Here is a 23,686-nt window from a genome sequence, read left to right on the forward strand (position 1 = left end):
ACATCCCCCTAATTAACCTCATAGGCTCTAAAAGCTGAAATCTCTCTGAATACTTTGCTGTGTGGTAGTTTCAAACAGATCATAATCTAATAAGTAACATTTTTGTGGACTTTGTTTTTCTATTTTAGAGTGTAATTGTAATGAATGAAGGGAGGTCTGTGGCGTGATTCTCAGCTGTCCTCAAATGAACTCACACAATGACTGCCTGTGTCTGAGAAGTCAGAGTGCAGCTTCAAACCAGTGTTTTTGTGTGTGTGTGGATGTGTCTTTGTTTGTGTTTGTGTTTGTGTGTGAATCTTATTTCTACATTATAATTCATGTCAGATTTGAAGGCTTACCAGATGATTTCATTTTGATACTTTGGGCTGCAACAAAAATTCATTAACAACTAATTTTTCAAAAATCAAATTATGGTCCTTTTTTTTCCCAAACTATATTTGTTGCGCAATAAAAAAGTGTTATGAGAAAATGCTGTTGACTGTATTCAATGAAAATCCCCTAAACAAGCATGTCATAGAGCTCAGTTTACAACATTTAGATCCTGACGTCAGCACACCAATAACTCCTTTCCAGAGAGTTTTTGAAATCCTGTTTTCCACAATGATTGGAAGCTTTAACACAAGTTTACCTTGTACATTAAAACGTTAGAATTTCACGTAGAAATATTGGAATAGATTTTGACAAGGCAAGGCAAGTTTTTTTTATGTCGCACATTTCAACAACAAGGCAATTCAAAGTGCTTCACACAAGACATCAAAAGCATCATGACAGAGGAAAGAAAAGAAACATTAAACATTAAACATTAAAAAAAATCACTGAAAATTATTAAATCTGATAATATGTTTAAATAAAAATAATTCAAATTAAATTAATTGAAATAAATAAAATAAAAATATAAAAAGAGTTAAAAGTTACAGTGCAGAGTTAAAGTTTAAAATCTTATTAAAGCTGTTTAATGAAAGGCTGTAAACAGGTGAGTCTTCAACCTGGATTTAAAAGAGCTGAGAGTTTCAGCAGACCTGCAGTTTTCTGGGAGTTTGTTCCAGATATAAGGAGCATAGAAGCTGAACTTGTTTTGATATAACCTAGTACTTAATTGTGTCTATTCGCGGGTGGATCAACATGTCTGTAATGCTCGGTTGTTTTCACGTTGTCACTTTGTGTTGATGACATTGCATGGTGTTTCCCAGAACAACATGTGTTTCTCTATAGTGCTCACCTGTTATTGGCTGTAAATATGTCAAGTGCTCATCAAGCATGCACTCTTAATAGACTTCCCCATTGTAGTACCAGCAGGGATCAAGGCAGACAAGTGCCTATATAACTGTGTGTGTGTGTGTGTGTGTGTGTGTGTGTGTGTGTGTGTGTGTGTGTGTGTGTGTGTGTGTGTGTGTGTGTGTGTGTGTGTGTGTGTGTGTGTGTGTGTGTGTGTGTGTGTGTGTGTGTGTGTGTGTGTGTGTGTGTGTGTGTGTGTGTGTAAGGTGTCTTAGGGTGTAATTCATAGAGCTCAAGAGGATAAGTACTTATTCCTGCTACTCAGAGTTTATGTCCCCCCCTCCCTGTGGAGCTCTCAATCTCCTCCCAGCTTTTATTAAGGCCTTTCTGTGTTTGTCTTTGCTTTTCGTGTGAGTGTTAGTTGTAAGTTTGTGCGTGTATGTGTGTGAGTGTTGTATGTGCTAAGTTGACAGTGGCCCTTCCGAATGGAAGCAAAGGATTGTGTCATGTGCTGGAAATTTCCGTTAACAATGCAAAAGAAAGGATCATGAGTCAATCAATGTCTTTGTTTAGTTTAATTCTTCTTGCAAGTAGAAGGAACAAAGCTTCAGAGTGTCAATACAGTCTGAAGGAAAGCTCCAAGTAATCACAATATGCTCAGGTTTATATACACATGCTTCACAGAAAAACCTTCATGCCTATATAAGGATTGCCGATACAGGCGCAGTCAAATATCAAATACATTTTGTCATACATTTCAAAATGTTGCACAACAGTAATGTCAAGGAAACTTCAAGTCTGAGTATCTTTGATATTTAGCTATTTGTGAGAAACCTTCATCCTCGGGTAAAGACAAAACAGCAATATTACGTATTAAATTATTGTAGCATTTCTCCAGCGAGCTGTAAGTAAAATGTGTCCTCGACAGTAAACAGAATTTTTCCATTACAGTGACCCAGGGTTAACCTTAGCTCAGGTGCAGTTGTCCTGCAGATAAAATATATCAACAAACAAAACGTTGGGAAATATGCCACATAAACAATAATCAAAAATGAATAATGGAATATTGTGACACCCTCACGCACAGACAATATTTGTCGACCATTTTCCCCCTTTTTTATCTGCTTAAGATCACCAATCATGATCACTACACTAATGTACAGTTTCCGCTGTTCTTCACTCCTTAGGTGTGCAAGTCATTTTTGACATTTTTATTAAAAAGGTGCTTCTAATGGTTAGGCTGCTGTCAAATCAGCAAAAACAAGCAAAGAAAAATGGAAAGAGACAGAGAGAGATAGAACAGCCGTGGTTCTGTTGTTTATGTGTTTGTATCATGAACACATGGAAGGAATTCGACTTGGTGTTTTGGTGCAAAACAATTAGCAAAGAAACTTAAATAAAAATAACAAGATCAAATTATGAAAAGCGATATAAAGTTTGTTTAATATAATTTAAAAGTGGAAGAGATGCCATGAAGGAGCTGTGCAGTTGATTTTCAGTGTAAATCACTTTTTAAACACACCCCAGGCACCACTGCGCTTGAAACAAAAGTTTTGTTTCCTAAAAGATGTTTAGCCAAGAGAACGTAAATATTAACTTGAATTATACAAAACAGACATATTATCAGCTGCATATCATTCAGGGGTCTCCAACCTTTCACAGTACCGATACCTAACCTCTGCTAACTGTTCAATATTACTTGTGCAATAACTTTGTAATTCACTGCTTTATAATTGTTTATTTATTTACTCAGTCACTGCACTTTAACTTTAACTGTCTATTTATTTATTCATTCATTGTACTTTATTTACTCATCCAGTCACTGCACAATGTATATACTCTTTCACTGCACTATAACTTCACTTATTTGCACTTTATCTCTCTCTATATATTTGTTTACCTAATCAGTCACTGCACAATAATAACTGTATATATTCTTTCAGCCACCACATTATTATTATTCAGTCACTGAACAGCAATTGCTCTGGCCACTTTTCTCAAACATATTTGTCTTTATATAACCACAAATATATTTTTATATATGTGAACTGTTTTTGTAAACGCTGCTGTATAGGATTGCTGCTAACTAAGTTTTGTTGTGTCCTTGTATACAATGATAATAAAGATTCTATCTTTCTATCTATATGCCATCTGCTGATGGTGGGCATCACCCTGTTTTATGCTGAGTTTTGTTTTTTTCTGAACAAAACAAAACACTTTGCCTGTTTTTTTTTTATGATGTCAGGAAATTGTGCTGTTGCATGTTGTGATTACTTTCTCTTTGGACTCCTTTAAGCTCGCTGCCTGTGGTGCACTGAGTTAAATTAAACCATGATTTGAGAATGAGACGCACGTTAGGCTGAGTGGTGCTGTACACAATTCTGAGAATACTTTAAAGAAAACTATTTCCTGCAATAACACAAACAGCATTTGTGATTTTTCTGTGCTATTCATTGCTGTCAAATGTAGTTTATTCAGCATATATGGCCATTTATAGCATATGTCCGTAATTCCGGCTCGTTAACGGCCAAATTGGCTGTCAAAACAAAAAATCCACTCGGGTGTGACCTCTTCTTCAGGTCCCAGAGAAGGAAAAAAATCACATACTACCCCACCACCCACAGAATCCAGGATACCAGGAGCGAGTCTCTGAATAAACAATCATGATGAGTATCTCTTAAGGTGTAGGAGGCACATCAGTGGCAAACAACCCCCTCACACTCTTGATATGTTTGTACACACACAGATACACACCCACATGCAGACGAGTTCACAGTCACACCTCACATGCGCTGCGAGATCAGAGTCATTAGCGCTTGTTAATTAGAGCGTGTTTGTCAGGGGTGTGTTGTACCTGCTCAGCACTTTGCCAATGAGCTAACTCAATCAACCACCTGCTGGGACTAAAGCCTTTAATGTACTAGACCGGCTCAGAGGCGATGAACAGACAAACACGTAGTGAAGAAAAACAGGAGACACACACCTTCAGATCAGATCTCGATGCAGCGGCCTGTCGGTTGAAATATGGACCAAAAGTGCTGTTTTTGGTACATTCATGTGACAGTGTCCAAAAAAGAAAAGCAACAAAATAAAGAAAACTAGAGCTCGCTTTTCTGTATGATCATCAATAGAACATGAAGCCTTTTCTGTAAGCCCTGTGAAAATGTTTACCGCACAGATTAAGATTTCAAGGCTTTTCTTTTCTTTGAGCACTAAATACATCAACTTTTTTAAGTTACATAAAGCACACAAACTTTAGAGTGCAAAACAAAGAGGCAGCAAATCCCGGGTTGAAAACAAGGACACCACTCACAAGAACACAAGTGAAGGGTTCATTCCTCGACTACAGCGATGTAAGATTTATTTATTTTTTTACTTTTGAGCTGTGTGACACATTCAGGTTCAGGAGAAGTTTAAACAGGGCCTCACTGCTGCTGCACTCTGATGTCCTGAGTTGTTCCACCACAGAGTCTACGTTTTTTCTGCTCATTACATCGATGTGACAAGCCACACTTGAGCCATCCCTCCAGAGTGCCACACACACACACACACACACACACACACACACACACACAGCAGATAAACAAACCCATTTTTATTGTCAACTCCCTGTGCTGTGCTTTGATTGGTCGACTGCTGGGTTAGTAAAGGTTCATGTGTCCCAGCAGGAAAGCTTTGTCCATATTAAATTATGATTGAAAAGGTCCTACACAGGGGCGAGTAATACTACATATCAGGGGTGGGCAACTGGTGGCCCGGGGGCCACAAGCGGCCCCCATCAACCCTCAACGTGGCCCTTAGGTTAATTTTGTCATGAAAAAAACATGACAAAATCTGCCATGAAATCATGAAAACCAGAAATATGTCCATAATAATATTTGATCACTGGTATATGTTGAGTTAAAGTTGAGACATAATTGACTGTAATCAATTTTATATCCTACAATTTGGCCCTCTGGCAGTAAGAATTAAATGAATGTGGCCCTCGCTGTGACCAAAGTTGCCCATCCCTGCTACATATCATGCATGAGATGTCTCCTTTAACTGTTCTCCTGATTTTGGGTCTGATATAAGTTGTCATTTCCTTCCTGTCCCGTTGACTGCCCACAGTGGCTTCTGTTTTGAGATTTTATTCCTATATTTCTTTGTTTACCAAAAGGAACACATTACACTAATACCTCGAAGGAGTAGCTTCATGCCGGGAAATCGCTGAAGTGTGTGTGTTTACAGGTTGATGTTTGTGTGTGCATTCCAGCTGTGCGTGAACATGACCAATGAGCGGCTGAGGCAGTACGTCTCCGAGGTGCTATTCCAGCAGGAGCGGGCCGAGTGTATGCAAGAAGGCATCACCATGGAGACCTCAGGCTCCCACGGCAACCAGTCAGCTGTTCTAGACTTCTTTCTGCAGGTAACGTATGATGCTGTGTCAGAACAATACATTACCTTTAAGACTGGTGGTAGCCCAGGAGCTCTATTTGTCCCGTAATACTGTTTAATGGGAACCTGTTTACATTTATGCAACTTTAAAACATGAATGTATTTCTGTCATTGGAATTAAATTGTGGATTTGAAGGGTTGTGTTTAAATATTTCAGAAAATGTATAAGAACAAAGTTATCAGACTGTATGAAATTTGCAGTTAGTGTGTTTTGTGTGTTTTCCTTCTAATTTCTGAGGAAGTGAAGACTGAATTGTCAGATTTGTTTTATGTTGATATTCATTCATTGATTGTAATTTGGACAGACCAGATATTTATTGTTTTGCTTTTTTTGAGTAAGGGGGCAGGCAAAACAAGATTTATTCTTCTCCCTGCTCCTTTCTGTACATGGGATAAAGTGTGAATTGTTTTATTTTTTTTCTGTTTTGTGTTTTTACATGTACGGAACAAACAAATAAAATAAAAAATTAGATTAACATTTTCACTCCACTTTTCCTTTTATCTCTATTAAAAATGTACAAAAAACTGTTTGTCGTCCCTCCAGAAGCCGCAGGGACTGCTGTGTGTCTTAGACGAGGAGAGCCAGAGTCTGAGGCCAGCAGAGCAGACCATGTACAAGAGGCTGTCCACCCAGCTAGACTCCAATCCCACTCATGGCCTCTCTTTTACAACTAAGGACGGCAACGGAAACCCCCCACCTAAAGACCAGGGTCCGGCCTTCACTGTCAACCACTTCGCCGGACAGGTGTGTGTGCTTTATAGAAACATGAAGAGGTGCACATACAGGCGTTGATGCTGGAGAGAATAATACAAATCCTTTACTTTAAATATATTAAAGTCAACTTCTTAACCCTGCAGGCGTTATAATGAGGATATTTGCCTTCATATCGATGCTATGTGTAATCCAATGGAATGACAACATCCACAAAAGAGAGGAGAACAACAAACTGATGAACAGAAAACAGAATGCAGACGTTTAATTAGAGCACAGAGAACGTAGAGGTCGCGTGCAGACGCTTTAGACAGTCACTATATAAACGTCATTCTCTTTCTATTGGCTCAAATTGAAATCTCTGGAGTATATGCTGCTGCGTTCAGACATCAGCTCACTCGGACTTTCTGCGGATAAAATACTAGAGGTCTGGAGGAGAAACTCTGGGTAAAGTCCGCGCGAAAAATGCGTCTGTTTGCGTTCACACAGCCTAAAGAACCTCCAGGTAGACTAATCTCTGGAGTTTTTCAGGAGATTTCCGAATGTGTGAAAAGGGTTTGAGGGACTTTTCCTTACACTAAAGTCACAGGCTGCCGTGCATAGAATATATCAAGTGTTTGTGCTGAACTTCTAAACCTTTTTTCAAACTCAACAGAGAACATACTTTTGTTCTCATAATCTTCCCTTGGTGGGAAATTTGCTTTTTAATTTGCTCTGTTATGTAAGTCGTTGGTTAATAGAACATTTGTGATGTATATAAAATATAAAAAACGTACATTATAATAACGCAACATTTAACTTTATCTTACTTAAATATAAAATGTTATTTGATTACTGTTTTCTTATTGGTCAAAGGTGGCACATGTTCAATGCTAGGTTAATAGGCGTTTTCGGACTGCAGGAACTTTTTCATAGTTCCAGGAACTGTTGGAACCCTCCCTTTATTTTTAAGTGGTTCTGCACCACAGGAACTATGAACTATTTTAGTTCCTAGAACCCGGTTTAGAGGAACCTCTTTAGCTACTGCTTCAGAGTAGGTACCATGGTGGTGCAAAGGCAGACAGAGTAAAAGTCTGGGTGGTGTGAAGGTCTCAGGGAACTCTCTAGAGGATAGTTCTGCTTCAAAAAGTCCCCAGAACTGTTTGGTCTGAAAACAACTTTTGTAGTCCTATATGAAGTTCATTTTTCCAAACATGAGTAACCTCAAATCCCTCAAGTCAGTTCAGCTGGTAAACACAAACTTCCCAATGACTAAAAAATAAACATTTAGGTTAAATCAATAGGCCAAACTATATGAAGACGTTATTGAGGTTTTAATGCGACAAAATGCTTTATGCAAGGAACTCCAATTGATGCATTTACAAAGGTAAGTTTGATTTATTAATGACTTTGTAACAAACTGTTTCAGTAGCTCTCTGTGTATGATATCTTTTTTAAACAGATTTCTTATGACCTCACCGGATCCCTCAAACGAAACAAGGACTCCCTTCCTCAGAATCTGTTGTTTACGATGAAGTGTAAGTACCCAATTAAAAAAAACAAGCATATGAGCACATTGTGGCGTCAGAGCACACTTCACCACAAAGATGCACTCTTTGTCCAAACTTGTAGCACACAAAACCCCCCTTTGTATATAAGTGTGGCTGTGTTTGCATGTGTGTGTGTGTTTCATCACATACGCAGCAGACAGCCTCGTCTGAGTGTGTATATTGTCTATAGAAGGTGCCAGATGTGGGGTGTTGTGGTTAGCTGCACACAGGCAGTCGTTGTGTGACTTGCCAGGCTAGCATAAACGTCCAGCAGCCTAATTGCTATAATTCCCATGATGAGGTTAATCTTCTAAAAGGCTAGCCCTTCACTCACACTTGGCTGTTGTCGCTCCCTCTGCCCGAGTCGATGCGTCACTGCCATTCATCTGCACACGTTGACAAACATACTTGGTTTCCACTTATGGATTTCATCCCCTCCTGACTTTTAGGTTTAAGCCTTAAAGCTGTGTGATGGGCAAAGGGATCCATGCAAGTCTAGATATTCAGGTGGTGGCAATAATTGCTTTAAATGAAAAGACAATTACTCCTGGAGCCGTGTGTAATTAAGTCCTTAAACTGGTCCAGGAGTCATGTTTGTTTTTCTTTGCTTAGTGCGCCTACCTCTCTCTCTCTCTCTCTCTCTCTCTCTCTCTCTCTCTCTCTCTCTCTCTCTCTCTCTCTCTCTCTCGCTCTCTCTCTCTCTCTCTCTCTCTCTCTCTCTCTCTCTCTCAGTGTTGTAGATGAGAGCCACACGCCCACGTTTGCACACACATGTTGTTTGGCTTTCTGAATGAGCTCATTGTTGTTGTGGTCCACTCCACGTGCTGTCGAGCAGCATGGTCCACCCCCTCTTGTTGTCGGACTGATTGTTTACATGAAGACTAACTTTATGCCCCCTCCCCACCCTCGCTTCTTCCCTTACACTTGTGTTCTGGTTTTCATCCTTTTGCATTGTTTTCTTCCTCCTTTTCTTTCTTTCTCTCTATCTTTTCATCCGACCTCTCATTATTCTCCACCACCCCCTTATTTCCACCAATGCTGTCGCTTCTTTTCTACATTTTTTTCCCCACTTTCTCTCTCTCTCTCTCTCTCTCTCTCTCTCTCTCTCTCTCTCTCTCTCTGTATGTTCTTTGTGCCCTGCAGCCAGCGAGAGCGTGTTACTGCAGCAGCTCTTCCAGTCCAAGCTGACTCAGACTGGTTCTCTGGTGCCAGCAGCCCAGAGCCGTGCTGGATTGAGAGGGCTTAAAGCGGCCTTGTTGCTCCACAGGATGCCATCAGCATCCCTTGTCACCACCAACACTGTCCCCCAACAGCCACGGAGATATCATGACCTTACCAAGGTACAGCACAGAACACTGTCATTAAGCAGTGAGTGCATGAACCAAACATGCTGTCTAATTTAGCTAACCATCAAAGACCATGTTCATTTTCTGCCTATTAAATATTTTGTAATTTTTTATAGACATTGTGATTCTCTTTTTAACTTTTAAAACTTACGATGTTACGATAACATATTAACACTGATAAGCTGAAGGAACCAATCAGAAGCTGTTTGTTTCAACTTCCTTTTGTGGAGATCAATGGAAGAACAGAGATAGTATTTTTGGAAAGAACAACTTCCCACCATAAGGCTATTTATAAACCTCTGGGAATTGGATTTGTGTAAGATGGAAACTGTGAGCATTCTTACACATGCACAAATTTTCTTCTTTTTTTTTTTGTTTATGCCAATTTGCCCGTTAACATCCCAGAATTCTTGCAATCTATGTAAAATTTACTTTACATGCTTTTGCTTTGAATAGCAATAAATGCATAAAACAAAAACAATTATCATCCGAGTGTTAAATGTCTTAAAAGTCATCTCACTGTGTGTAGCGCAGGTCTGACACACAAGTGCGACTCACTCTTGCGAATCCAATTGCTCGTTGCACAATGTGCAGCAAGCTTCAAGACTTCCGGAGAGAAAGTAATCAAAACATGCAACCACACAATTTTCTGCCATTATGAAAAAACAGACCAAGTTTCTTGTTTTTAGGAAATAAATAAGTCAGCAGACGAGGTTATGCGCACCACAAGTAGACAGCAAAAAAAAACCTTAGGACCTGATTCACTAAGAATGGATTTCAGCCACAAATAGCTCCAATGAGTCATTGGCTCCTGCTATCTGCCCGACTGAAGGTCTAATGCAAACATGCCCAAAAAGCTGTCCTGCTCTTGTTTTGTGTTTGAATGTGGAGAGAAGCTAGCTGCACCTTTAGTCTGCACAGAGCTGCACTCTCATCCTGACGAAGATGTTTTTGGCCGCATTAAGATGATGAAACAGGACACTGCATGGAGAGACTGACCTTCTCATTAAGGCTAAAGTTTGACCAATATATAAAAGTCTGGAAGAAATGGAATATGTACTGTTCGGAATGTAACTCATCTTAAATGAAAAACCCTGATTTGTGTATTTTGACTAATGCATGGCCCAGGTTACCTTTCATTTATTACTCCCTTCTTTTCATTTGTCTTGTTTTACTCTGAAAATATAAATTTAAAAAAAGTATCAAAAAAAGATGTTGAAACAGGAGAGGGAAACTTTTTCAAGGTTTATTTGGATACCAGACTTAAAAATTTAAAAATGAGCATCAACGTAAAAAAAAAAAGCTTTCTGTCTAAATGGAGAAAATAAGAGAAACTCCGTTAAAAAAAAACGTACATCCTCATTCGTTAAATCTTTGAATGCACATCTTTTCGCACATTATCTTGTACTTTTTAAATATATTTTTTATAATAATATTTGTATTTTTAAATCTTTTTATACTTAGCTTGCACCATGGTTCAGAGAGAAATGTTTATTTTTTATTTTTCTGTAAGTCCAGCACATGTTTGAAAAATTGACAATAAAGATGACTTTGTGGGCGCGCTGGTGGCGCAACGGTTAGGGCGCGCGTCCCATGTGTTGAGACTCTCGTCTCAAGCGATAGGCCCGGGTTCGCTTCCACCCGTGGACCCTTTCCACATGTCATTCCCCGCTCTCTCTCCCTGGTTTCCAACTCTATCCACTGTCCTCCCTCTGCATTAAAGGCACGAAAAGCCCAAAATAAATCTTTAAACAAATAAAATCAAATAAAAAAGGTGACTTTGACTTGTGGATAAAGTGTCGAGGCACTGACCGTCCACGTCTGATTTACCTCTGATTATATCAATAATAGTTATGTCAAAGTAATATGTGACAGACTTTTTAAACAGACAATTTATTTGAAGTCATACAGAGGCAGAAATGTTGACCTGATCGCTGGAAAAGTTTGAGTGTTGCATCTCTTATAAATACAGCAGAGTAGTTACCTCCTGGTCTCAACAGACTCAAACGGCGTGTGGCTGTTAGCACCAACGTTTGTGAGTTAGAAGCTCTTCTACATTGAGCCTGATTTGCATAGAAAGTGGCCAGTTTTTCCCCCAATGATCGTGTAATGGCTCAATTAAATACGCTAAACAAGCATTGGTGCACAGAGACACAGTTTGCTCTGCGGCGCTATTAGGGGTGCATTTAACATTTTTACATTGGAGGCAAAACCAGGTGGTTGTATTGTTGTACATAAGATTATATTGAAGTTCTCTTTGCAAAGCATTTTTTTTGGAAACACAAATTTGTGATTCCCACAGAATGACGTGTGCCTGTGCAGACCAGTGGTGAGGGGTGTGTGTTTGGATTTAGAGTATTTTTTAGAAACAGTCCTACATTAAACCTTTTTTTAATTATTTGATTATTTGGCCTGCTGAACATTTTGACCATTGATATTTTTATCTGCCGTAAAACTGCACGTGATACCGACCAAAAGCTTGTAGTGTTTATATATATTTTATATTTGTTTCCAGGTTTCTTAAAGCATACTGTACTGGTGCACATGTGTGACTAAAAACACTCACTGGTTGTGTAACCTTGAGGTTTCTGCCTGATGTCTCTGTAGCTCATTAGCCATCTAGAAAGCAAGCTTACATAAGACCACTTTCACCTCCCCAATGTGTCCCAGCAGCCTTTTACTGTAACATTAAGTCATGTTGTAGCTCCACAGTGAGCGCAGGACAATAAATACAATAATAAATGAAATGGGTCAAGCTCAGCTGTAGAGAAACAGAATAACTAGGACTGACAGAGAAGTAGTCTATTGGGACTGCAATCATCCTACACAGCATCAAAGACTAACTGATGTTCATGCTTCATGAATATATACTTAGAGATAACCAATTCTATTTAATGTTGTATTATTATTTGTGAAAATGATGTTTCTATGAATCCATATTTGTGCAGTTATCTCGCTTTTTTAAATGTTTTATTCATAATCTCTTTCCATGATCAGATCTCGAAGAAGAAAGGCTCAGGCTCCTTCCTCCAACGGTTAGAGCGCTGTGGGCCCATTACAGCTGCTGTCCAGCTGAGAGTAAGAACATTTCCTCTTCATTCACAAGACATGTTGTAGTAGCTGCAAACTAGTGTCAGGTCTATTTCTGTAGAGGGTCTGTGGGTCAAAGTCTGTGATCCATTTAATGAGCATGTTGAGCAAGAGGGTCTGAACGTGTCAGCTGGAAGATGCTCTCTTTTTCACTGAATGGATTTCCTCCCACACTAGTTCGCTCAAGCAGTCCAATGGTGTGAAGGAGGAAGTGCAGGTTTGACTTAAGGTAGCTCAGAAGTGTGAATTATCCAGTACACAGTGAAACCTGCCTTTTGCCCCAGTGCATGCTGGGGTGGGAATTCAGCTCCTTAAGAACTTATGCTCAATAAGCAGTTTCCAAAAAAACTGATTTTACTGTGAATTAAAAACTGACCCCATTCTGTATATGGGTAAGTAAAACTTAAATTTAACTCTTAACTTTTGCAGAGGGGGCGCGGTCACACTGGCCATCTGTACCGTGCCATACTCAAGCACAGTTGGCCCGCAGCTGCGCCATTCCCACGCTGGCGTGGTCACACTACACAGGACTATTCTAGAGAGAGAGAGAGAGAGAGAGAGAGAGAGAGGCGCAGTCAAGTCCGCGTCTGCACATCGGAGAACAACACAGAGATCACTGCACATCTTCTGCCCACCGTCCTCAAAATTATTAAAACTATTCTCCACTATGCACAAAACCTATTCAGCTCTAAGAACTATTCAGAGAAGAATTGTGTGACTGATTTCATAACTATATAAAGTAACATTTAATATTCAGTTAGAGAAAAGCAGTTTGCCGTTTGCTGGTGACGCAAGGAGGATGAAATGTTGCCCTGAGAAGCAGCACCTTTGGTCTGAATGAATCCAGTGTGTTGCACAAATCAGAGTTGTGGGTTTGTGGTCGACGAGTCCCCTCAGGGAATGGCAGAGAAGGAGAGAGTGGGCTGAAGAATGGTGCTGCACCAAGCCAAGCATGAAGCCCTCCACATGAGTGAATGAACAATGAACAACAACCACTGTGTGCCCCATGTGCACTCATTTGTATGTGTGAATCCTTCCCAGTGACGCTCGTAGAAGAGGGATGAGATGGTGAGCATTGTGACTGAAGGTATGCGGAGGAAAAAAACCACGTCAGTTAGAAGTTTTGCAAAAACGCAGATTGCAAAGTGTTTACGTGCATCTGGATCTGTGTGTGACTGTGTGACCTTTTGATGCAGCATCAATGAATTCAAGGCTTGAAGAAAAGCTGTCTCGTACTGGCACTCCCGAGAGAGAGTAAAGAACTCTTTGTGCTGTTGTTTCCTCCAGAGAGGCAAAAACACCCCCCAAAAAATCTCAGTCAAGTGATTGCGGCCTGCAGATCTGGTTAAAACATCAAAAAGGAAGAAGACATAGCGCTCATCCTTCTTAGCTTCAGTACTTACTGCACAGTAACCTGAACTACTAAAAACACATTATTCATCAGAACATGTTGCTTATCTTTATCTCCTTTGTTTTCACCTCCTTTCAGAACTCGCTGTCAGAGCTGATCAGTAAGCTGCAGGCATGCACGCCTCACTTTGTGGAGTGCGTGCGCCCAAACGCCAGCGGTCAACCAGACAGTTTCGACAGCTTCCATGTGTCCACCCAGCTGCAATACATCGGGGTGCTAGAGATGGTGCGCATGATCCGTTATGGATACCCCGTGCGCCTGTCCTTCCCAGGCTTCCTCAGCAGGTCGGTGGTCGGTCATGTTGCATTATTAAGAGCACTGCAACTGTCAAAAACTTGTTCTCTGATGTTTTCTGTCTCTGTGTGCTGATTCATTAACTCCACATTAGCTTCTTCTCTAAAGGAAAAGGGTCTTACAGATGATTGATTGCACTTTTTTTTTTCTCTCAGTCCTGCAGACATGTTGAGCTCCCAGCAGGTCACTGCGATCTCTCTCAGTTTAATATATGACAAGGCCCCCGCAGGTCACAGTTAAAAGCTTTACAGCAAATGCCTTCTCTACATCTGCAAATTGAATGTAAGTGTATATACTGCACAGGATCAGCCGCTCACATTGCAGACTGAAACATTAACAAGGACGAGTCACAGCAACCCTCACTGTTAAAAAGCACAAACTGACCCTGAATGGCTTTTTAAGAGTGTGATTAGAGTCTGCTGCAAGTGATGAATACTGCTATCATATATCCCATGTCAGCCTGACACACACACATCAACCAGTGTGTCAGGTCTCCTTGTACCACACTTGGAATGCTCGTAAGGTTTTTTTCTGTAACTTGTAGAAAAGCAGAGCAAGAACAGTGTTTCTGCCACATCACCTCTCTTTTATGTCTCTGTCCTCATGTTCTATCTCTCTAGGTTTGGCTGTTTGTCTCAATCCTTCTTTTGCTGTTTCTTTGATTCTAAGAACCAGTACTGAGAGGATTTATCTCTAAGTCTGTCTTTCTCTCTTTCTCTCTCATCCTCAGTCCTCCTCCCTCTCGCTCTCTTTCTCTCTCTCTCTCTCTGTGTCTCTCTTTCTATTTCTCTCTTTCTCTCTCTCTCTCTCTGTGTCTCTCTTTCTCTCTCTATTTCTCCCTCTCTCTCTCTGTGTCTCTCTCTGTCTCTCTCTCTCTCTGTCTCTCTCTTTCTCTCTGTCTCCCTCTTTTTCTCTCCCATCCTCAGTCAGTTTCCTGGCCTCCTCTCTCTCTCCCTCTTTCTCTCTCTCCCTCTTTTTCTCTGCCTCTCTCTCCCTCTCTCTCTCTCTTTCCCTGTCTCTCTCTCCCTTTCTCTTTCTCTGTCTCTCTGTCTCTTTCTCCCTCTCTCTCTCTCTCTGTCTGTCTCTCTCTCTCTCTCTCTCTCTCTCTCTCTGTCTCTCTCTCTCTCTCACTCCTCCCACTATTTCTCTCTCCATTTTCTTTTTGAGGATAAAGGGATTAACATGTACATTCCTGCCAGATAATAAGAGAGGACAAAGCTGGTCACATGACCTCCCCAAAAGTTTCCACTACCCCGCTGTAAACATCATCACATCACAACACACACACACACACACACACACTGACTCGCACACTCTGAAGGTGTTCTCCCCCCCAACTTTTAATCAGGAGAAAATACAGAGAATCAAAATTTGTTTTAATTGTTACCTTCTATCACTGTCTCAATGAAGCTCTCATAAATCTCTGGCTAACACTCTTATTTTGAAAAATTCTATGGAACTGTCAACCAACACTGAACCAGAAAAGGGCAACATAAAACAGAAGCTACCCAGGCTGTAGGTTATTCTGCACATGTTTTAAGGTATGCTACATTTATTGAAGGCACCGCACTCTGACACGCCATATTTTCTGGTTCCAATAAACCCCCAATGAAAAAAGATAAGTGAAACTGAGATAATGCGTTTTCACGAGGAGAAAACCCTGAACATGAAATTGAATCAGGAGCACCAGGCCCGTGTCATGGTGAAATCCAATATAGATCAGAGTATTGTCGTACCATAAGCTGCCATGGCTCCTTTTGTGTTTTTGATGGATAAACCTTGGAAAGCTGATGCTCACTTTGTTCAAGAGCTTCTGATTAGAGCTTCTTTGAATTATTCCTCCAGCATAGATGGAAGTCTATGGAGTAAAACTGGAGGACATCTATTATAAAACTGGATGTTTGACAGTAAAGTGGTTGCAAGCTTTCTGCTGACTACTTCCTACTTCTTCCCCAGTCTCTGTAAACTATAGCGTTGAGACAGGTTACCAGGGCAGGTAAGGTGAGCCTTAAGCTTCTTGTTCTACTTAAATAACAGCTGTTGAATGTAAAGACTGTTCAAACTGAGACACAATTTATGTCAAGACGAAAGAAAAATCTAAATCAGCAGAAATCCAACAAGAGCTTAGAAAATGACCTAATGTCTTAAGTCGACTGTCATGCAAATTTTTAACCTGGTAACCTTCTTCTGTGAATCCATACAATCAGATTAGTGGTGCATACGATTTCCTTTGGAGCTCTTATTGGTCAGAATAAAATTGGATAGGTCTTTGGATGAAAGCCTGCCCCCACAGTTGAGTCTGATAGCTTGCTAAATCCTTTGCACTGTTAGCTTCCTGTTTCCTGCTTCTAACATTGTATGTGACTAAGACTTTAGTCCAATCTGCATGGGGATCTCCCACATCTAAGGGGATTACTGGGGAACGACACTAGCCCAGTTTCTGAAGGTAGAGTTGTGAATTCAACTCCCATCTTGTCTGTCAGGGAGTTTAATCTGCCTCTACATTCAGAGGAGAAATGTTCAAGCTTCAGATTCTCCAGATGTTCAATAGAAGCCAGCTCATTTATCTTGCCTGTAATTCATGGTTACATTACATAGAAGGAAAGGCAGCGCTCCAGCTACTCAATTGCATTCATATGATATCTGGGTGTTTTCTAAGCACCTGTACAGTTGTAAAGAGTCAACTAGCTGGTAAGTTCACCACAGATCTGCTGCAAAGACCCAGACTGGGGCTGGCCTCACTTTCATCCTCTCGTTGTTACATTTGGATGACAGAGTTTCCAGAGATATACATGCAGTAGTTGTCAATTGAATACTTGATACTGCAGCGTAGTGGGCTTTAATTTGGAGTTATCAAAAAGCTCTTAACTCCACAAAGTCTTGTTTTTTTGCTTTTGTTTGTTTGAAAGAGCTGGGTCTTTAGGTTTTTCTTAAAGGTGCAAAGGGACTCTGATTTATTATAGAGTGCCTATCTAGCTATCTATGTTGTGTCCTGAACTTTAAAAAGAAAGTTAGACTAATTGCATTGAAAAGCAGACAACAGTTTTGAGGTAAATACAGACCATCAATAGATTTTCATCTTGTCAATTTTAAACTTTGCGGAGGGCTGATTTCCAGTCCCTTCATCAAGCAAACACGGCCTAGTCCTTATTCCAACTTAATCCTTGTAACTGCTTAGAAACTGAAATATAATTACATAATTTTAAAATAATGACTAAATAAGAATGAAGTTATATTGTACTCAGTATGTGTTACGCTCCACAGCTGACTGTGTACATTGTGTGTGTTCTTGTTATCTTCTGTTCCTACAAATGGACATTTTGAGTGTGCATTTGTGTGACATGTGTCTCTGGTCTGTTGGTTATACATTAAGGCTATGGTTCGTTAAAGTGGCTGTTGCTCACAAAGACACCAGTCAGCTCAGCACGAGTGCCATTCATACATCTCTCCCTCTCTCTCCGCCATCGGGTTCAACACAGACACAGCCAATGAATGAACACAGCCTTGGCTAAGACGGGAGCTGCTGCAGGGTCTGGGTTGGTTTACACTGCTGCATCACAGAGCTCTTTTCAAACGATTTCTCATTCTTCCCCCTGCATGTTCTCTGTTCTGAAAAATGGTTTTCTGTTTTCCTTCGTCTCAAGGCTTCTTTTCTTCTTCCCACTCCAAACATTTTTTTCTCAATTTATATCTTCTTTCAGCCAATTCATTGCAATGTTATCTTTCCACTTGTTCTGTCTGTTTCTCTGATGTGCACACAGAATATCTCAATCCCGTCCTGTTTTGTATTCCTTTTGCTCTTTCCTTTTGTTATGTTTTCAAAACAAACCCTGGTCCCTGGCTAATCAAATTGACAGGCCTATAAATCAGCCCATTAATCTTGAGGTTCCTATATTCTCTTGAACGCAAACACACATGCAGGTTAAGTCATAGTGGTCGCCTGAAGCAAATTACATGAGTGTCCTGGTAACCCGAGTGATTTATGAGGAAATCTATTTTACTGTTGCTTTTATTTGTCTTTTATGATACCCTTTGTGTTTTGTGGGGAGGTTTATTTTTCTGCCAAAGAGTAAGGTCAAATGTTACCATTTGATCCTTGATTGTGTAAATCTCTGCCGTCCATGTGTGTTGTTGTTTCTCAGTTCTTCAATGTAACAAATGGGATGAGAAAGAGATATCAGTATTCATGGAGAATGTCACAAATGCAGCTCAAAAGCATATGGGTAATTTCTTCAATTTGGCCAGTTCCACTTGGGGATCTCTCACTGATGTATTCACACACACATTTGTCGGATACTGACTCACCTACAGGAAAATATACATCATCTTGGCTGACCACTAGAATGAAAAACCCATGACTTAAAGTCTTTCTATGTGATTTTTCACACTTAAATGTAGAAATCAAGTATATCCTCTGAAAATAACTCTGTGAGTCATGACTGTCTACAATGGGTGTAACACCCGAGTCCCACTGTCTGTGATGTTTTCAGAGTTTTCAGAGTCCTATCTTCACTTTGTTTACATCGCCCGGCCGGTTGACTCCTCCCCTCGTGTATAAAAGTTGTTTAATTGAGGGACTAGAGAAAAGAAGAATAACATACTGTACTCACTGCTTAACTGTGTTTCTAGATCACGCTCATTTCAGGTCAATTTACATGCAGTGTGAAGATACCAGCAGAATAAAGATCGCTAGCATTAGCATGCTAACACAACAATGCAGCGCCAGTTGTTTTGGTTTCATGCTGGTGCTCAAGGGCGACATCTGCTGGATCAAAAAAACGCTTATAAAGCCTTTAATAGAAGCTAATAATGTGCTTGGAGGATGTGGCAAATAGAAGTTAAAAGTTGATGGATTTGAGCAGCTTGGATCAGGAAGTGTGTTGTTTAAATAACAGCTGTTAACCGCCTCTGTGATGCTCAATAACGGTAGTAACTGATGTCCCTTTGATCACAGGGAGCCACATAAGCGTCCTGCAGCCTTCCATTTACACTCTTATCAAAAGCCTTATTTCACTTCTTTAAGTCCACATGAAGCCCCCTTGGGTCTTGTTAAAGACCAGGGCCATCGATGGTTTTCATATCCTCATAGGAGAGGTCATGGGTTTACAGAGTTCCTTTGTGTTTTATGGGCCCAGTGGGAGAGCGTGTGGTGTCTGCAGGACTGGTGTTTCCATACACAGGGAGGGTTAGGGAGAGTTCAGACGGACCCCTCTACTGCAAATCAAACATATCCTATGTTCACATGCCCTCACTTACTTACCATTGACAACACAAGTGGTTTATGCCTCGGGCCATCTGCTTGTTATATCTTCTTCATTAGATGTGACATCATCAGCTGGCCCATGATTGATAAGATGACACAACAGCGTCTGAAAAAAAATGTACTGACCAACAGATTCATTTTGAGTGTTTTATTGGTTTGGCTGATATTCTCATTTCACAAAATCAAAATTATGTCATTGCTGACTTATTTCATCCTGTGAACTCTTGAATATCTTATCTCCAAATGAATTTTTTATATTTTTGTGTTCTTATAGCAAGAGAGGATTCAGTTTATTGTTTAATGTTTTTATCTACTCTTGAAATTTCAGTATGATAGAGGGATAAATAATTTAAATTTACACTTCAGGGACATTCTAAAATACACACATGAAGAAAAAGGACTTTTGGACATGCATTAATGGAGAGATGTAAGAGCTGGGCTGCTCACAAGGAGCGCTGCTGAGCTTTTGGAGGTTCCCTGCCTTGCTCCAGGGTACCTCTGCATCACTCAGGAAGTGACATGGCACCTCTCCAGCAACCAGACCAATTTCCAGGACTTGAACCAGCGACCCTCCAGTTCCCAATCCAAGTCCCTCCAGACTGAGCTTCTGCCACCCTTGTTCACCAGCTTTATGATTTATGAGTCAGATATTTCTACATTTACATTTTATATATCTGAGCAATTCACCATTAAAAAAAAAAAAATATATATATATATATATATAATGTAATATGCAACAGTAGGAAAAGCACACATGCTTTTTGAAAGATGCCTAATGTATTTACCTAGTACCTTTTAAGTCCATTTTACTATTATAGTATCAGACTCATTCTAGTTTCTGCAGGGTCTTTTTTATGTGATGTCTTGACTGCTGAGCTCTCTCCTCCTCTCTAACAGGAAATATTTACTCTGTGAGGAACGTGCAAATTAACAACTCAGGAAGATTTCAGGGGCAGGCTGTCCTGAAATATTTTGAAATTTGTAGGCATGCATGTATGAAAATATCTATGAAGTCCTCCTTTAATCATATCTACATCTCTAGAACACAATCTGCACTTGTGTATTTATGTTGGGTTTATGTGTTTTTTCTATCATTGAATTCTGTGTCAACATTTTCTTGCTCACTTTCCCTTTCAGCCCCCCCCCCCCATCCCCCGTTCTCTCAGGCACAAACAAACCACTGTCTTCATCCAGCTGACCATTCATAGAAACGGTTGCCCAGGGCAACACCAATAGGAACAGATGCTGTTTGGCTCGGCTGCCATATGACCCCCACTGACCTTTGCACCCATTGTTTATGAAACGAGAGGGTTTCACTCAGACTCGTTCAAATTTTGAAGCTCAGCAGTTAAAAAGATCTTTTGTCCCTGCAGGTCTGATAGTTTTTTTTTTTTTCATTTGTGTGTCTCAGGTATAAAGATCTTGTGATCCCAACTTTGGGAGATAAGAAGAAACTGTCGGCCGAGGAGAGATGTCGCTCAGTTCTGCAGCAGTCCAAACTCCAGGGATGGCAGGTGTGTGTGTGTGCGTTTGTGTGTGTGTATTACTATGTCTTGCCTCTTTTTCTGTCTTCATCAATAACAAAAGATTTTCCAAATGACTTAATCCCTGACCCTCGATTTTAAAGATCCCATGGAATCTTGACAACTAGTTCCAGCTGTCTCACCTCATCATCATTCATCTCACACACAGACACACACAAACAGCAGCAGCATGGACCCCTCTGCCCCCCGCCCCCCCCCCCCCTCTATGATCTGTCTGCCAGACTGCTGTTGTGTCTGAGAGTGTGACCCTACAGGTCACATCAGCTGGCGCCTTGCACACGCACACACACTCCTCCACAATGCCCAACAGACACCTTTTTCACGCACACACACAAGTCCTACAAGTAGCATGTGTTGGAATGAATAGTGCCTGTGGAAGTATGTCACCCCCACTGTTCTTTGCACCTGGTATAAAGTGACCTCTGTGGACCCCTCCCTAATACCTTTAAGCCCAGGAAATGAATGCATTGTCTACATGCAAACCCCATACCCTGCCCACACTCTACACCCACATCTATCATATATCTCCCATCCCTAAACCAGCAAGTCACACTCCTCTGAGACTTCCAAGCAAAGACAGCATCACCGGGTCTGCTGGTTCGCTCCTAGGAGAAAATGATAGCACCACTTCAGTGTAATCCAATCCAATGATGTGGCTGTGTTTGTAGATGGGCAGCAGTAAAGTGTTTCTGAGGTACTGGCAGGCCGACCAGCTTAACGACCGCTGCTACCAGCTCCATAAAAAGATCATCACCTGTCAGAAAGGTAACGTCGAAACAACACAATAAATCATGTTTTTTATGTTGCAGAAATGTTGCTATCTCCCTCTCCTCCTATTTCTCATATCCCTTTCTTTTTCATCTCAGTGGTGCGTGGCTGGTTGGCCAGACGGCGCGTACAACGCAGGTTGTTGCAGCGGCAGAAGGAGGAGGAGTGCAGTGTGCAGCGTTTCCTGCAGGGGGCAGAGGACATGGGGCTGCGGACCTATGACCAGCTGGTCATCCAAAACGCTTCTGACATCGCGCGGGAGAGCGATCGCCTGCGCTGCCATGGCAACGGCCTCCTCAACACCATTTGTACCAGCCCGCCGCTTGGTGAGAGGCCCGAGCCGGTGGGCAAGGAAGAGGATCAACCTGTCAGGAGGTAAATCAGCAAACACCTTCACAACTCTCACAGCTTCATTCAAATCTGAATCAAAGCTAAATATTAGCACTGTGGATGTGCAGGTATTCTTTTTTTTTTTCATTTCTCCATTGTGTCCTCATGTTGTTTTGTTCCTGCCTTTATCAATGCAATTCATAGCTTTCAGTCTCGTGACCATTGGCTACCACTGAACATTGAAACACTGCAGCACAGGCTTTTTAATTTACCATGTTCCATTAATGACACGTTTACATCACCTGACAACTGGTGAATTTTAGCCTAATGCGCCCTGTGGTTGTCAGATGTTATGTGTCCGAACGAATGCCTCTTTGTCTAGCTTTCATTAAAACATATCTAATAAGAATATTTACAAATAATAATAATACAAAGTGAACAAAGAGGTTAGGACACTTTCAGTCACTTCTGTCTGAAAGTCATCATTTAACATGGTCACTCTTTTAACTCTAACACCAGAACGTCACTTCAGTGATGTTTGCTTATAGTTAGAGGAGAATCCCTCTCCTAACACCACTGTAGGGTGAAAGTCTACAAAAGTACGGACAGTTTTATGTACTTTTGATGTGTCTGGGACTCTGGGTCGATAATGCTGCTGTCATCCAAGTGTCCATGAGTGCTAATTAGCTCATAGTGGCTAGTTAACATGAGCTAATGATAGTATCAGGATCACTGTCAGCTGCCAATTTCAGTGTTCTGGGGAAGTATTGTTAGTTAGGTAGTAATATGATGATCAAGTTAACACAATATTTGATGTCAGCATTAAACCACAAATGTCTGTTTTATTTTTATTTATTTATTTTTATTATTTTTATTTTACAGGGACATTGCATATTAATGAACATTTCGGTAAATATGCAAGAGTTAGCCAAAAGGCTGATTTTCCTATGTCGTCCTTGGCCAGATTTTATAAAAGGCTCACTAAAAAAAACAAATTCAAACATCACTAAAAGCTACAAAAATAGAAATAACATGACAGTTATTAAGCAGACAGGTGATCAGCCACAGGAGAAAATACATAAACCATGCAGGATACACATAAAGCAGAATTTGGTTAATATAAAAAATGTATCTCATGCAGGACAGACGTGGAGCAGCAGACATAATAATGTACCAAAAAACAAAAAAGTCTATCACATTCAATAACAACAGTCTTTCATATGAAAAATAGAAAACTAAAACTAATAAAAACACGTAGTTGTCAACTGAGACAGATAAGTTCTCCGTCTCTGTAGAGACCCTTTCTTACCCGCTGGGTGGGCGGTACCATAAGCGCGTGATGTCATCTGATGTACTGATCAGAAGTTTAACTTTTGTTTCCATGATTTGCCTCCACAATGCTACTGATGACTTCACACCATTGTAACCAGATCTGACTATTTATTGCTTTTAAGCGCTTGTGTGTATTGTGCACATATTTGTGTTGTACTTTTAAAAAAGGTGAATGCTTCATAGTGACTGCAGGATTGTTAAGCTTGGAACATAAACAATCTGCAGTTGCTGTCATTCACAGGACTAAAAGGAGGAATCCTTTGCCTTGATGAATGTGTGTTTGTGTGTGTGTGTGTGTGTGTGTGTGTGTTTTGTGTGTCTTTGTTGTTGTTCTTTTGATTAATGATGTTATTGTATCCCTTAACGCTGCAGGCTTTTAATTGTTACTTTTCATGATGGATCGTCAGATAATGAG

The 23,686-nt window shown here is 40.5% G+C and overlaps 1 protein-coding gene across 4 annotated transcripts in view; it reads left to right on the forward strand.

Moving 5' to 3' along the window:
• myo16 (myosin XVI) overlaps window positions 1-23,686 on the forward strand; it is a 119,123-nt gene that overhangs the window by 76,110 nt on the left and 19,327 nt on the right. For all 4 annotated transcript variants that reach the window (XR_010667608.1, XM_065961995.1, XM_065961994.1 and 1 more), the window contains exons 22-30: window positions 5,471-5,623; window positions 6,197-6,397; window positions 7,806-7,881; window positions 9,037-9,233; window positions 12,237-12,317; window positions 13,819-14,024; window positions 20,709-20,811; window positions 21,510-21,606; window positions 21,708-21,984. Coding sequence is in view for 3 of the 4 variants with exons in the window: in XM_065961995.1 (XP_065818067.1) it covers window positions 5,471-5,623; window positions 6,197-6,397; window positions 7,806-7,881; window positions 9,037-9,233; window positions 12,237-12,317; window positions 13,819-14,024; window positions 20,709-20,811; window positions 21,510-21,606; window positions 21,708-21,984 (1,391 nt within the window). In the remaining variant the exon portion in view is untranslated. The remainder of the gene's footprint in view (window positions 1-5,470; window positions 5,624-6,196; window positions 6,398-7,805; window positions 7,882-9,036; window positions 9,234-12,236; window positions 12,318-13,818; window positions 14,025-20,708; window positions 20,812-21,509; window positions 21,607-21,707; window positions 21,985-23,686) is intronic.

This window comes from Labrus bergylta, chromosome 13 (genome assembly GCF_963930695.1).
Source record: "Labrus bergylta chromosome 13, fLabBer1.1, whole genome shotgun sequence".
Taxonomy (NCBI): Eukaryota; Metazoa; Chordata; class Actinopteri; order Labriformes; family Labridae; genus Labrus; species Labrus bergylta.